Below are 14,687 nucleotides of genomic sequence, written 5' to 3'. Positions count from 1 at the left end.
TATTTAGTTGCCCGTTGGAAACAAGTGGCTCCACTGGCGATCATGGCGGACCTGATGGATTTTCGAATGTCCATCAATCAATCAATGAGACAAGGGCGGTTTCTGGCTAATTCCGACAAGTGGGGATTTGTTGTATATGGGGCTTTATAAAGTTACTCGATCCCAGTCATATATAAAACCATTTACACACGAGGCATTTTACATCCTTGTGGAAGGGACTTTTCCGAAATTACACTTGAAATTGGATCCTTTAAAAATCAAGCCACAGAGTCACAACATTTATAGATCGAATGATAACCATACAAGCATCCAACTTTAGTGCTACATCAACAACATCTAGTATCACACTTGATTGTTCTCAGATATAGAAATACAACTAGAAACGGTTAGAACGGCTCGTCAACAATGTTTTTCAAAGTTTCATTTTAGCAAGGAATCAGAATTTTTATGAAAATATTCCCTTGGTAGTAAAACCGACTACAATCTAGTTAAAAAACGTACAGTCCAATCAGAAAGTCAAATATAAATATGTTTTGCTCAATGTATTTTTAGATTGTAAATAAATCATAGATATACCATGCTGGTATTATCAATATTTAACTGACATCAGTTCAAAAAATTTCCCTATCATTCTTTAATATACAACACAATTGTTATTCTCGTTTCGTATATGTGTCACCCAACACTGATGCTAGTTAATATTCATATCGATGTCCGATGTCCTGCAAGAGAACAAACCGATCGTAAAACTGATCCCAGAGTCCAACCTTTTTCAGCTAGAGGACCACACAATCCGTCCCCAGAGACGAGTTGTTACTGCGTTTTTGAAAGGATAAGAGATGGTAGTAAAATTTTAAAGTGGCACCATACGGGCTTTCCACCACCGAAATGAACGTAGTTTGTAGGGAAAGTTGTCCGGGTCGAAGCAGAAAACAGAGAATGTTTGTATAAAATCACCGGATGTGCTTGGGGAGATGTTTCCGAGGAATCTGTAACAAACAAAAATCACTTCAAATCACCGTTTCCACAAACCATCAGTCCGGTTGGTTTACCCTCACTCCGAGCACAATATGAGCTATGTCTGGAGGGATGGAAATGAGGTGAGCGGAAGGAAATCCGGCCCAGTGCCATGTCAACGGATTGTCGTAAAACCCAAGTGCCCGGTGGGCTAAATGACGCTGCAAAGCAATGGTCATTAAACCGCCAGAATGCCATCGATTCAGCAGCAGCCTTGCATCCCTTTTCCCGGCAGCGCTTCAAAAACGGGAAAATATTAGATACCAGCGGGTTTTGGGGGAAAGAAGTGGACAGCTTCGCAACATTCTAGTCGCCTATCGCAGCTCCGTTCTGCTTCGATTGCGTCCAACTATTTTGCGGTCCCTCTGTCTGGACACGCGAGCGTCACCCACAATTTCTCGAATTTGAGTTCCATTTGGCTTCCCTTTGGCATTTTGCTTCAGCTGCCCGCCTTTTCCACGCCGTCTGCACAATTGACGCCAAAATCAAGACCACGACAATGGCATTGGCACTGACACTCACCCGTGCACGGTCGTGCTGACGCTGACGATGGAAATGTCGCTGCCCAGACTTCTCGCACGCTGATCGGTCCCCGGGAAATCCCGGGAAAATGGTGTCAGCAACCGTAGGGGCAGAAGAAGATAAGGAAAAACGAACAACCCGACCGCTCGGCCCCATGAAACCCAAAACATTCGCCACTCAGACTCCGGTTGTGCATCGGTCGATTCATTCTGTTCTTTGCATCATCGTTTTCCCCCTTTCGGAAAAGCGGATGCCCAACTACTTGCTCCCAAATCGTTCTCCTGGTTTTGGTCCCTGATGATTTTCCTTTTTTTCGTTTTGTTCTGGGTTTTTTTTGGTCCCGATGCATTTTCTCCGGTTTTCCCGGGCGACGAATGCCACCGACTTTTTCTTTTCTTTTTCAACCATCGCATGCCGTTTGCGGACGGAAATTTCTTCGCCGCGTCATCTTCGTCATTGTGGCCCAATTTTCGGTAGCAGGTTTTCCCGCCACGGGTGCGCTCGGGAGGTCGGTTTACCGCGGGCTGCCTCGCCCCGTGGCACGGTAGTGGATCATAAAGTTTATTGCTTTCGTCTGCTTCTTGTCATTATTCTACTTCCAGCGCTAAATATCGTCTGGGCGGTCGCCTTTCCGAGCACGAGACGCGGTGCGATGTTTGAGCGAGTAATTTTCTTCCCAAAGGGCAGTTAACCTTTTTCTTTTTTTTTTGTCGGAGAATTTCCATCCCTTTCCGCCCGTGCACGAAGAAATGCATATGATTTTGGATTTTGGCATAACTCTCCGTTCCGTTCCAGTCTCTAAATTTTGGTTTATCTAGCGCTGGGAAATATCCAATCCCAAGATTCTTGCCATCCCGAACAATGATCGAACGGAGATAATATTGATCTCGGATATTTTCACCCGGAGCTGGTTCATAATTTGCATAATGCCCTACGGCGAGGAACTTACTTTTTTATTTTTCCTTTCTTCACCCATTAGGGGAACTATTTGCATTTCCCTTTTTTATCGTGGCACGTGAGGCAGCAAAGCGGGAATTTATGCTTCCTCCCAACTGCGCCTTTTGCGAGGAAAACTTGGGTTTTTTTATCGTTCCCGGCGGGTCGCATTTTGCATGCGAGTTGCATTGCGCCAACCGAAACCCGTGCGTGTGGAGCATATTGTCCCAGAAGGAAGAAAACGTGGCGACGACGAGCGGCTCGGAGGATGGCAATGGCGTTTTCCACCATCGCATGCATGCGCATTTTCCGGTGCACCACCGAATCAACCGGATGGTTCTGAATGAGTCTGGCCAGACTGTCTGTGCCGTTTGCTATGACCCAAGCCTCGGAGACGATCGTCGTCCTCCTCCTGATGGGCAAAAAACATGACAGTGTGACACCCAACACTGCGGCAAAAAGAATCCGCCCAGAAGACAGGACGCCAGACGATGATTGCATGACAATTTTCAATTTTGCCCCTTCCGTCCACGGGAAACCGCGAGGACGATCCGGACGAGACTAGACTTTCACTATCTTTCCATCGACCTCGATCCGGCGGACCGCACTGAAGTTGTCCTTCGGGGTCATGTGCACGGGTTGGCGCTTGGCATCGCCTTCTTCCCATTTCCTGCGGTCCGAATCGGCTGCCGGCGGGATTTTCGCCCATCGTTCGGGGTGGGTTTGTGTTGTTATCATGAGCACGGCGCATCAATTTTTCCTCCGGATGGTATCCTTTTATTTTCACCTTGTTCTTTTTACTTGGCGCTAGGAGATCGAATCGGTTTCAGACAACGATGAGAGCAGCGCTCGATGCGCTTCGCTGCAACGGAGGTAGTTTTTCCGCCATTTTATGACGTTCCCTCGTTTTCCACCCAAAGATACGTTCATGTTGTCTGTTTTTGGGACAACGGGCATTCGACGAGAGTGAAGCCTGAGACACTGGAAAACAAGGCATTCTCATTCGGATGATGGGAAACGAAAGTGACACCAGTCGATCTATTTTCGGGCATTATTATGTTACAACAGCGAAATAAAAACCACTTTTACCAAAGGAACCAAAGTTTTGGACGTGAAAATGGATGGTTCATGGAATGCGTTTTCAATTTTCTAACTCTACTATTTTCTATTTTGTAGGTTTACGAAACAAACTCAATTACCGAAATCATACACAGAACGGATAGAAATTGGTTTTATCTCGATATCGAAGGCTTATATCAATCTATCAAATTTTTTAACAAACAAACATGTAATTAACATGAAATTACTTAAGCAGGGGGTCCGCGACAGCCGAGCGGTAGCGCCGGTTAGCAAATCGGCCCATGAGCGCCGCCGAGGCTCACCAAATCGACGGCGTGGGTTCGAATCCCAACCGACACCGGACCCTCCCCTGTACGAGAGGACTGACTATCCACGTACAACAGGGAAACAAGTCTCGTAAGCTCCTAACGGGCAGGCATGACCAAGAGGTCGTTACGCCAAGAAGATACTTAAGCAAAATCAATCGACTATTTATACGCAAAATTCATTTGTTTTGTCTTATTGCAAATCAGATGGTTGTTCAATCAAATTCAAATGTAAAAACTTACATTGAAACTTAAAATGACTTGCACAAATATTGCCTAAATGCTAGAATGATTCCAGGCTGATTGAAAGAACATAAAATAAGTACAACTCATTTTCTTTAATTGAGTTCTTCACTACAACAATCGGAATCAAAATGATTTAGTTTATCAAACCATATAAAAACAAAAATAACAAATTAATTCTATAGAACACCTATTCAAATCGTTCCCCAAATTTTTAATAACGTCTACCAGCTTAAAATGTCTATATTAAATATATCAGGAATTTGACGTCCCTTCACTAGCCATTCGTTGCAAAATGGTAACGTTTGACTTAATTTAACCTTCCTCCGCGCGGGGCCTAAAACAAAACCGACCGTTCGGTAATCGAGAAACGGGTGTTTTTCCTCTCCGACCTCAACCTGCCACCGAGTAAACAAACAAATCCAAGCGAAGCAAAAAAAAAGCTGAAACGAGATTCCAATTACCATCAGGACAGGCACGGTGAGCTTCACTATCACTCCCATCTCGAGCAAAGGCTCTCCCCCCCGAAAGGCCCCCCGCGTGGATGAGAAAAATGAAGCACAAAAATAAGTTCAACATCTCGATAGTAGTGACCCAGGCCCGGCAGGCTTAACCTGCAGCGCCGGAGAAGTAGGGCAAAGTTGCCAAAGCTAAAAGGATACGTGACCTTTACGGGGGAAACCGACGACGGCTGACAACGAAACGGACTGGACCGGGTCTGCGCGCTCACACGAAACGGCTAGAACTTTGTGCTGGATCTAACCCTCAGTGTTTTGCAGTGCTGCCATCTGGTGAAGTGCGTGCCGGAGTTGATCGTAGAATCGGCCCAAACGCCAAATGGACACACGCGTGGTATTTAGAACGCACCCTTTCGCGAACGCTCGCGGAGTTCTACAATCACTTTTTTTCTTCTTCCTCCGAATGGGGGTTCGCTGGAAGTGATACGAATGCTGGTGACGGAAAGCGGTTAACAGCATGTCGCATGGGAAGTTAAACGTCCACCGTGCACAGCGCTCTCGAGGAGCTCCATTTACATAACTGTGCGCAACTCGATGAGACGAAAATTTCCTCTATCCTCAAGACAGAGAGAGAGAGAAAGAAAAAACATGAACCAAAAAAATACAACCCCCGCAGTGAACTACATCCAGTGCCCTCCAGGTACGACAACCTTATTCGACACCGCAACTCCAACAAATCAATTCGAAATGCAACATGACTTCACCGGTCAGCGGCTGAAGCAAACATCGACGAATTCCTCACAACGGCTTCCCAGGTGCAGGTCTTCCCGGGGATCATAGACTTACAGAGGTATGCGGGGGTGAAATATGTCGAATTCCTGTTGCCCTCCCACACAGAACACGTTGGAGGAAAATATTCTCATCCACGCAATAACTCAGCTTGTGGAAAAGAGTGTGACCCGACTTCCCTAAGACAGTACAGAGGACTAGGTAGGAAAGAAACCTAACGTATCCTCGCACACCCCGTGCACGCGAGTTGGCCGGCTGCACACGCGATCAATTATGATTTTCCATTAAAATTTCATCTCCAGTCAGTTGCGGTTAATTTGTGCCAATTGACCGGCCACCCTCTCGGTTTGGCGGAATAAATCAGCGTTAACCCCGTGCGCGCGTTCGGTTTGTTGACGGAGACGAAACTTGATACGTGTGCGGTCCAGTTAGCTGCCCAGTCCCTGCGCAAGCTACCAGCGCTCGTGTCAACGAAAGAAGTTGGCGGCGCAGAACAGCGGCCTGTTTCGGGAAATTATATTAGGCCGTGGCTAGCACCGAAGGTATGGCGAGCGGAAGCCAAGGAGATCATTATGCCAGTGAGTTGGGCGAATGAGTTAATTGTACCGGATTAATTTCAGATGGATCGCTTCGTCATGCCAGGGATCGCCGAGTGTTTGTAGATGTTTTTGAGTGAGTAATTACCCAAGGAAGATGGATGTGGGTTGTGCTCATTTGTTCGGAACAGTTCCGAATTAATTCAATATCTATACCACTTGATCTTCAGTAGTTGAAGTATTTGAATTGTAAATGATAATAAATCAGTACTTCTAATATTACCTTAAAACAAATCAATGTTGTTTCATATAAAACCTGATCATAATTTAAAAAAAAGCATAATAATTTTAAAAAGAGTCTCCAACTGTTGTTTACAAGGTTGAAAATATTTTAGGGTGGATAGATAACACTACACACTTCCAGTAACATTGAACACTATAAACTTCTAATGATTCCTACCCTTTAAATGATGGCAAGGCATCATTCCAAGCATCAGCAATGAATATTGAATAATACAAAAAAAATATTCGTTCCAATTCCACGATCAAACTTGGCAAACATAACCAATCTTATTTGGACACTGATTTAAATCGTTTCTTATTTCATAATATTACGCTTACTTTACTTGAACCAGGTGCTAGCTTTTTCAAAGCTTGCTTGATTGTCAACGGAAAGTTCTTGGTTCACAAACTCCCCGCGTCTGACAAATTGCCTCACGGAAAATGCAAATGCCAATTTCATACGCACCAGATGTCAGTGCACAAGATAAACGTATGCATAAGGAACCATTTAGCGTAGGATATCGTTCGCTCGATTAGATCATCGATACCGATCACGGTTAATCGATCCGGCGGCGAATCGACTGGCCCGGTATTGCACTCCTTTTCGGACAAGGCGTCCCCGGTTGGCCGCTAGTCAACGTTAAGGGGGTAGGTAGGTTTGTTAATTAATCGGAAATGACTCCATCTCGCCGTCGCGATCCCAAAAAACCGGTTGACGAGCGTAAACGTCGTGGAGCGATCAACCTGTCCACCCGGGCCAGACCGGAGGCCTAGACGTTGCGCTGTCGTCCTGTCCGTCGTCGAAGTCTCTCTCGCCGAACTCTTGCGCCAGGCTGTGGGCTCAAACGGATTGCAATCCGGTTTTCGGACGGCAGCATCCGTCGCGTCGTGGCCCGAAGAAAGTCACCTTCTCGGACCGATAAAAGGGGCTAGTAGATCCGGTGGCGGAAGGAAGGGTAAAACTGCGCCGAGGCGGGCGATGGAAAAGGAGGCGATGAAAATAAAAATATCCGCTCAGCCGGTTAGCCATGACCCAGTCGAGACCGTCTTACTGGACGGCGGTGGCTGCTGCCGGTTGAGGTAGTCGTTACCGTTGCTGGCGAGGAAAATGGAGGGGCAGGGTAATAGTCGTGTGGATCTCACGAGACAAAGTGCCACGAACGAAGCAGTGGGGCCTTTTCTCGACCCTTCTCCGTGGTTTGAACTTCCGAAAGCGCCAAATGTCACCTTTCGGTAGGAAGTTGGATCCCGGAGAGCAAACGAAAGAGAAGGGAAGGATTGCGTAATGGAGGAAGCGTTTTGGATTCCAATAACAATGTCCCCTACCTTTTTACATCCTTATGACCATATGTGTGGATGACGTAGAGTTCATAAATAGCCCTATTAGATTGATATACATTTTGCTGTCTTAGTCAGGGTTTCAGAGTCAGTATATTTTTTAAAGTACTAACAAGATGTAACTTTACAATAAAATTAACTTCATTAGCTTGGTTAACTTTTTGCGTATCGCTGATAAAAATTTGTCAATTTTTTTAAGGCAATCGTTATATTACATTGTTACGACTACTCTGACAACATAAATGTGTTCATATAACATTATCTTTTGATTTGCAATGGACCAAGTCACGTTCGTTTTCTCCAACTCATTTGAGTCTCTATTTTACATTACTATTCAAGAGACAGGGCTTGTTTCTAACAATGGAAAGTTTCTCGTTTTTTTATTGTTCCTTTTTTTTGTTAAAGTTGTTTGTTTCATTTTTGTTAAAATTCTGCCATAGATAATAAGTTCTGTTTGAAAAGTTTGAAACCCCACAGTATTGTTCTAATTTAACGATTATTTTTGACATGAACGAACTTCAGATAGATTGATTTCCAGCCATTTGTAAAAGTTTTATCATGTTGTATTGGCTATGTGAGCATCTCCATCAACAATGGATACACATTCTTGGTAGCATCGAGATCATAAGCCACGGCAAAACCGTGGAAACCAAAACAATTTCATGATCTCTTCTAAGCCGCAACTGTTAATAAGCCCTTCTTCATCCTTTTTCGAGGATACGTTGCAAATAACGCTGCAAATGGCACGACCGCAAGGTTTCATTTGCCCCCGGCTCAGACCCTCAGACCCTTCGCATGAAAACTGGGCACTTGCGCAGAACATCCAACATGATGATGACATCATCCGGCGGACCCCGAAAGGTGACCCCGCGGGAGACATAAAACGTTGACCCCAATTATTGCAAACACATTCCGACGGCGATACCGGCACGACGTTAACGCCTCCCGTGGGTCTGAAAGCCCAGCTTGATTGAGGAATTTGAAAAGCCATTTCGCGCCCTTTTGCATCCCCGCCGGGGAGTGGGTGGGAGGGAGGTAGCGGGAGGTAAAAAGCATGTGGCGCGATGATGCGCAATCGACATGAAGCTATTGAAGGCTCTGCTGCTGGAGATTGTCACAAACTCCTCCTAATAGCGGTTAGCGCTTGAATCGTCCCGCGTCGATGTGCAAAGAAATATTTCATTAGTTTCTGTTGTTTCTTGTACTACACGAAGATGGCGCCTCGGAGGAGAAGGTCCCATCCCGAGCCAATCTCGGTGTGGTTCTTTTAATTTTGAAATCCTCATTCCATATCGCCAATCGAATCGATTCCTTTTACCATTCACCTCAGTCAACCGTTGGGCAGATGATGATCTTCGCCGTGGTTAACGATCACGACAGAGTCCTTGTATGGGCGAAGTGTAATTTTCAAACGAAAGGCCCTCCTGGCCAACGCCAAGTGCTGCGTGTGCACATTTTCGGTGGGTCTTTGAACCGAACCAACTGGAGGACAACCGACGTCTCTTTCACACCCCGGAGAAGAATAAAAAAACCCAACCCTCAGTTATGCAACCACGACACCGGGAAGGGTGCCCAAGGTGGCGGAAGGAACGGGTGGCACGGGTGACATGGTCCAGTGCAAAAATCGCTAATGATCCCGGGCAGGAGATCGTGCTGCGAGCAGCAAAAAATTGGGCAACGAACACGAGCGTTAGATTCCAATATTTCTCTCATCCGTTAGCGGGTTTTTTTATTTTTCTCTAGAAAACCCGCGATCCAAGAAACACCAAACGCTTAACGCTTCAAAACGGGGCCAATTGTCAAAACAACGCACTTTCGTGCTGCGGTTCCTCGGTCGATCGATCACCGTGGATCATATTTCATCGCGATCGACGTCGTGCATGTTCCCGTTAGACAAGCGTAAGGAACTCTGGCAAGAAAAAAAAAATAACCTCCACCTCGAAGCAGGAGAACGCCCAAAATCAACACCAGCTTAACCAACATCCGTAAAAGGACACTGAAAAATTGCAAACCAAACAAATCGCACACGGTGGTTTTGGCTTCACGAGGCAAACACAACAACCCGACCCGAACAAGTTAGAGCCAAAGAAAAGGAACATCAGCAATCGTAAAATGTCATGGTTAATTTTTCACTTTCCTCCCGCACACAAGCCTGTCCTCATGTTCCTTCCCTCCTTCCACAGGGACTGACACATGTGGTACATGTAGCTCGAGCCTTCGGTTTAAGTTTTGTTACTTTCGATTTCTTTCGGTTCTTCCGCCTCTCCGAGAGGGAGAGTAATAGATCACGCGAGAAAGGCAAAGATATGATCGTACCATCGGGAGTGTAATGGGATGGAAACAAATTGTTCCAAAACGAATCGGAGGTTCACTCCCGCTTTTTAGTTTTGAGAAAAGAAACAACCCCGTCCCAATTATCAATATCAACGATACGACAACGGAAACGATCGCGTTCGGTGACAAAGTGGAAGCAAAACAGACGACAGCACGAGAAGATTAGAAAAGAAAGCAAAAGAAAATGTTCGGCACAAGCTGCAGCACGGGACAAATTCATTATCGTGACACACATTTTTCAAAACACGCCAAACGAATCTTACATAGCGTGTTTTAACCGCTTCCTTTCTGGCCTTTCGAGGGGTGTCTTTTTGCCCTCGCCTTGCGTCAACATTCTCCACAGCGTGCAGTAGTAGAAGCATCCGTCGGCATTGATTTGGGAACGAGAAAAAGCTTCGCTTACATAACACGCTCCGAGATGAACGCGAACTCTTGACCGATTGTTCGATTGTATAAAAAAAGAAGCCGTCTCAGTTCGCGGAAACCGACGGAAGCCACGGAAAGGGCCGACCAATTTTGGGATGTTGGTAATGGGGTGGTAATTTTCGACTAGCCACCGAATTTCGGCAAGATCGAGCTGACGATCCAATTAACGTGCGATCGTGGAGTCGCTGAACGGTTGAAGCCGACCAATTGCATGAAGTTTGGCTTTCGAAATACATTTCGCTTCGTGGTGGAAGGATTTAGGTAAAACTGGTAAAAAAGACTATTTTCTCTAAATACTTTGATGAACACTAAAAATAACGGCAAGAGTGCGTACCTTATCTTACCGTTTGTGATCAATTTTACACAACACATATGTTTTCAATAAGAGTTTCCTCGTAATTTCCTCAATCACATTAATATTACATTAAATCAAATTAAGCATACCATATGAGGTTCTCTGCGAGTCATTGAAAACATTTGAAAAGATTATCAAATGCTTATAGTTATAAAATAACTTTCTGCTGTATTTCTGCCAATACATCAAACTATTATGGAGATATTTTCAAAATTCACCGGAATGTTTAACGTGAATGTTACTATAAGATGATCATTGAATTGAACAATCAGTGCAAAAACAAAATTCCCATTTTAAATCCAGAAATGTCCACAGTAACAACTTTCAAACCCATCGCAAGTATCGAACCTGTACCTCCCTGAGAAGCCGTTACGGTCAACAGGAAGCGAACGATGACCCGGCGGCCAGTGTCGTCTGTCAACTGAAGGAAAGAAAACTCCCTCATCGGTCGGACGGTACGAACAGGGAAGGAAGTGGTGCCTGGAATGCAAACGGGCGTTTCCGATTTCGTAACGGACACGAAGGTTTGCGCTTTATTTCGCCCGGACGATCTGCACCAGGGGCCTTGACCGTAAAAGGACACTCAAGGAATTCGGGACCATCGACGGGGTTTACTTGTCAAATCCGTCGGAAAACAAACATCAAAAATAAAAAGAATAATCAATCGTCTTCGCTATGGGAGTGGCATAGCTGCACACAAAACTCCGGACCGTCTTAAGACAACCGCAAATGCAAGAAGATCCATGTCAAGTCCAGCAAGAAATAAGTCCGCAAAACAAAGCTGGACGCAATCGGATGCGGAAATAAAAAGAAAAAAAAAACATTAAATTGTCTACACACCACGGACACGTACCGTTGTGCGTCGCGAGCCACCCAAGCCTACAGGTCGAAAGAAGAAGAACCCGCCGACAGGAACAAACCTGCTGCATCGGAACATTTGCACAAGTGCGCGGCCACTGCCCTTGGCCGCTTAAATTCGATCGCCCACCGGTCTGGGACGGGTTGGGCCAGTTCCGTTTGCCGGTGCATTGAGGAAGCGCACAACAGTAAAGCGCATGAAAAATAGCAAGCGGCTCAGCAAAGTCCCACTGAAATTGGACCGCCCCAAAACCGACCCGACTGGGTAGGGAGAGGGTTGGTGGGCGGTATGAGTCGCTCCACGAAACAAGGAACTAGTGTTGATGGCGTAGTTACACAAAAAAAATCAAATGACTAATGGCGATTTAACCCGCAATGAAGCGGAGACGACCCAAATGCGAAATTTATATCCCCTAAGACAGGGTGACGGGGATGCAAGGAAGCCGGCGGCAAGGGTGGCAATGTTCACAGGAAAATGCGCACCATTCACCGACTCCAAATCGTGGCTTCCTGCAAGAATTGTGCTGCGTCGAGCTTGGCGTACCTGTATTGCTTTATGTTGCACATGACTGTATCCATCGAACCCATTTGTTTTATTTTTTTGAAGTTTTAGTCATTTTTCGGAATATTGATTGATAAGAATCGTTGGTTGAGTTTTGCTTTTATGATAGGTTTGTATGGTTTGTTGTGAAAAGTAAATTCCAAAGAACACTCTATAATAGTTTTAAATAATTCTCCCTTGGATTGTATGAAATGTGAGGTTAAAACGGGACATAGATATGCATACTTTGCAGTAAATGCCTACTTCGCATAATGCATAAAAGATGTTGCTAACTTGTGCTTGTCAAACACTGCCAAATGATATACCGTTACATCAAACAGAGGAAGTAACAGCATTGGGTATCGCTTTTCTTGTAAATGCTTCTTATTTTGTACCATTTCGGTTGGTAAGATGGCTCAGATATAGAAGTAAAATTCAATTCAAGACTAACTTAAAATGTGTATATGCAAAAAGTACTCACGTCGTTTTGTGAAATTATCAAAGTTTTGTCAAACAGGGAGGAAACCACATTCATGCTTATCGCATTCTTCTATTGGCGTTGAAGATTTTTGGTTAAAATAGAACGTGGTTCGACTCAAAATGAAATAACAATTCAAAGCAAAGGAACGTGCTTTCCTCCTGTCGGACTGAGTTACTTCTGGAGTGCAGGAGTATTTTCTTTCCGAAACATCATTAAAGAACCAAACGGTGCTTACCTTTGATGACGATATCGGGCGGCTTATTGGCCCTTCCACCATTACTGCTACTACTGCTACTGCTATTGTTGTTGTTGCTGTGGGGATGGTGGTGATTGTTGTTGGTGTTGTTGGATGACACTCCGAGTGCCTCCAAGCTGGTAACGCCATTCAGATTGCCATGTTGATGATGGAGCTGCTGCTGCTGCTGTTGTTGCTGCTGATGGAGCTGCTGTTGTTGCTGCTGTTGTTGATGGTGGTTCTGCAGGAGTTTTTCGGCGAGCAGCGAATTGTTAAAGCGATTCTGCTGCAGCAAACCCTGTGCCTGTGCGATTAGCAACTGTTCTTGCAGCTGCTGGGTAGTGAGACCGCTAGAGCCTAGCAGCTGATCGTTTCCACCCGAGCAGAGTCGGTTGAGACTTCCGTCGGACTCGTTCGGGTCGCCGGAAAGGGCACTGAGCTGGGCGGCGGCGGCAGCGGACGAGAGGAACTGATTGCAGCTCTGGAGGAAGAGTTGGCCGCTCGTTTCCTCGTCCAGCTGCAGATCGTTGTTGTTTTCCTCCTGTGAACGAAAGTAAACCCGACACGATTATTTTCATAGTTCATTAAGGGGAAAACGTGTGCGTTGCAACATACGACTTTGATTTCGGTGGGTGGAAAGTCTTGGAAAAACTGTTCCAGCTCAAACGAGTTTTCCGTCAGCTGCCGCAGCAGCTCATCCGAGTCATTGTCCAGCTGGTCGTCGAGCGTGTTCAAATCACAGCCACCGTTTGCCAGTTCCGCCGTTTGGCTTGCCGTTTGATTACTCTCCTGTGCGAGGAAGAGAAAAAGGGTGGAAAAACCTTATTCGTAAAACGAAAACAAAATTGTTTCCCGGCTCATACGTACCGTTTGCAGACACGCCTGCAGATCCACCATCCGTCCATCGTTGTCCGGGGACCACAGCAGCTCATCGTCGATAAATGGCATTGCCACGATGGCAGAGCCACCCCGCAGACTCGCTAACGCCAGCGTTGAATCTGCGGTGCCACGGAAAATGAACTGACACGACGAACGATCACTACTTAAACTATCACTTAACTTCACTTTACGACGATCAAACCGCGCGATCACTATTAACCACCGTTATATCTATGCAACAGCTTTTTTTGAATTTCAAACACATAGGAACACCTTTGCTTAAGGCACCTTTTCTTAACCTCCGTAGCACACCTTCGTTGCAACTACCTACTAGTAAAGGCACGAACCGCACTGTGCTTGCAATTCAAGACACAAACCGTCACGAGCTTTAAATGAACCGGTTCAGTAACAAACAATGCTTTCAAAGCTCCACGCTAGAGGTCGATAGCAGTAATCACTCTTAACCGTTTCGGTGACCTCTGTCGAATAGATCCCGTTGAAAATTTGACCTCTAATTTCCCGTTTCACTTAAGGCAATCGACCAAGGTTGCTGCAGAAAGATGTGCTGCCAACCGAGGTGTAGAAGACACGGTTGCTAGAAGCAAAGCTGTGGAAACCGATTTAAACTTCACTGATGGAATTTTCAAAAAATAAAAAATAAACTTCGTTTCACAAAACTGCCATTCTTAAGGTTGCATGTAAACGTATTACCTTATATGTTGATACTCATTTAGCGTGGACATGTGGCAAAGGATGTCATCGCCAGACGAATAACTTTAAAAACATTCTACGAAAATATTGTTTATCACAGTTTGATCTGATTCACTTGATTCATAAGCGTGGTTAACGTATGCTGGTGCTAACATGCGGTTCTTGATGCTGGTAACTTAATCCGGTGGGTCGTTTATGTTGACCCTTTTGATTCGTTTCAAACCTTGCCGTGTCGTCCACAGCTAATTTTGTTGGTGGCGATCTCGCAAAAGTACCATCTATATTCGTCGAAACACTGTTGGCAAGATTGGGATCAAATGAATGCTCGAGGTACATTTTCTGGGCTCGTATTTGTTTTGCA

At 45.3% G+C, this 14,687-nt stretch overlaps 1 protein-coding gene across 1 annotated transcript in view; it reads right to left on the bottom strand.

Annotated features, from left to right (window-relative positions):
* LOC131264977 (ecdysone-induced protein 74EF-like) overlaps nucleotides 1–13,684 on the bottom strand; it is a 29,533-nt gene extending 15,849 nt beyond the window's left edge. The window contains exons 1-4 of the mRNA XM_058267238.1: nucleotides 13,604–13,684; nucleotides 13,352–13,525; nucleotides 12,949–13,277; nucleotides 12,737–12,873 (exon numbers count right to left, since the gene is read on the bottom strand). Of these exons, the coding sequence (XP_058123221.1) occupies nucleotides 12,737–12,873; nucleotides 12,949–13,277; nucleotides 13,352–13,525; nucleotides 13,604–13,684 (721 nt within the window). The remainder of the gene's footprint in view (nucleotides 1–12,736; nucleotides 12,874–12,948; nucleotides 13,278–13,351; nucleotides 13,526–13,603) is intronic.
* Between the last annotated feature and the right edge of the window lie 1,003 nt (nucleotides 13,685–14,687).

Source organism: Anopheles coustani, chromosome 2, assembly GCF_943734705.1.
Source record: "Anopheles coustani chromosome 2, idAnoCousDA_361_x.2, whole genome shotgun sequence".
Classification (NCBI taxonomy): Eukaryota; Metazoa; Arthropoda; class Insecta; order Diptera; family Culicidae; genus Anopheles; species Anopheles coustani.
The sequence above is the reverse complement of the archived record's forward strand: the minus strand, read 5'-3'. Positions and strand labels throughout refer to the sequence as shown.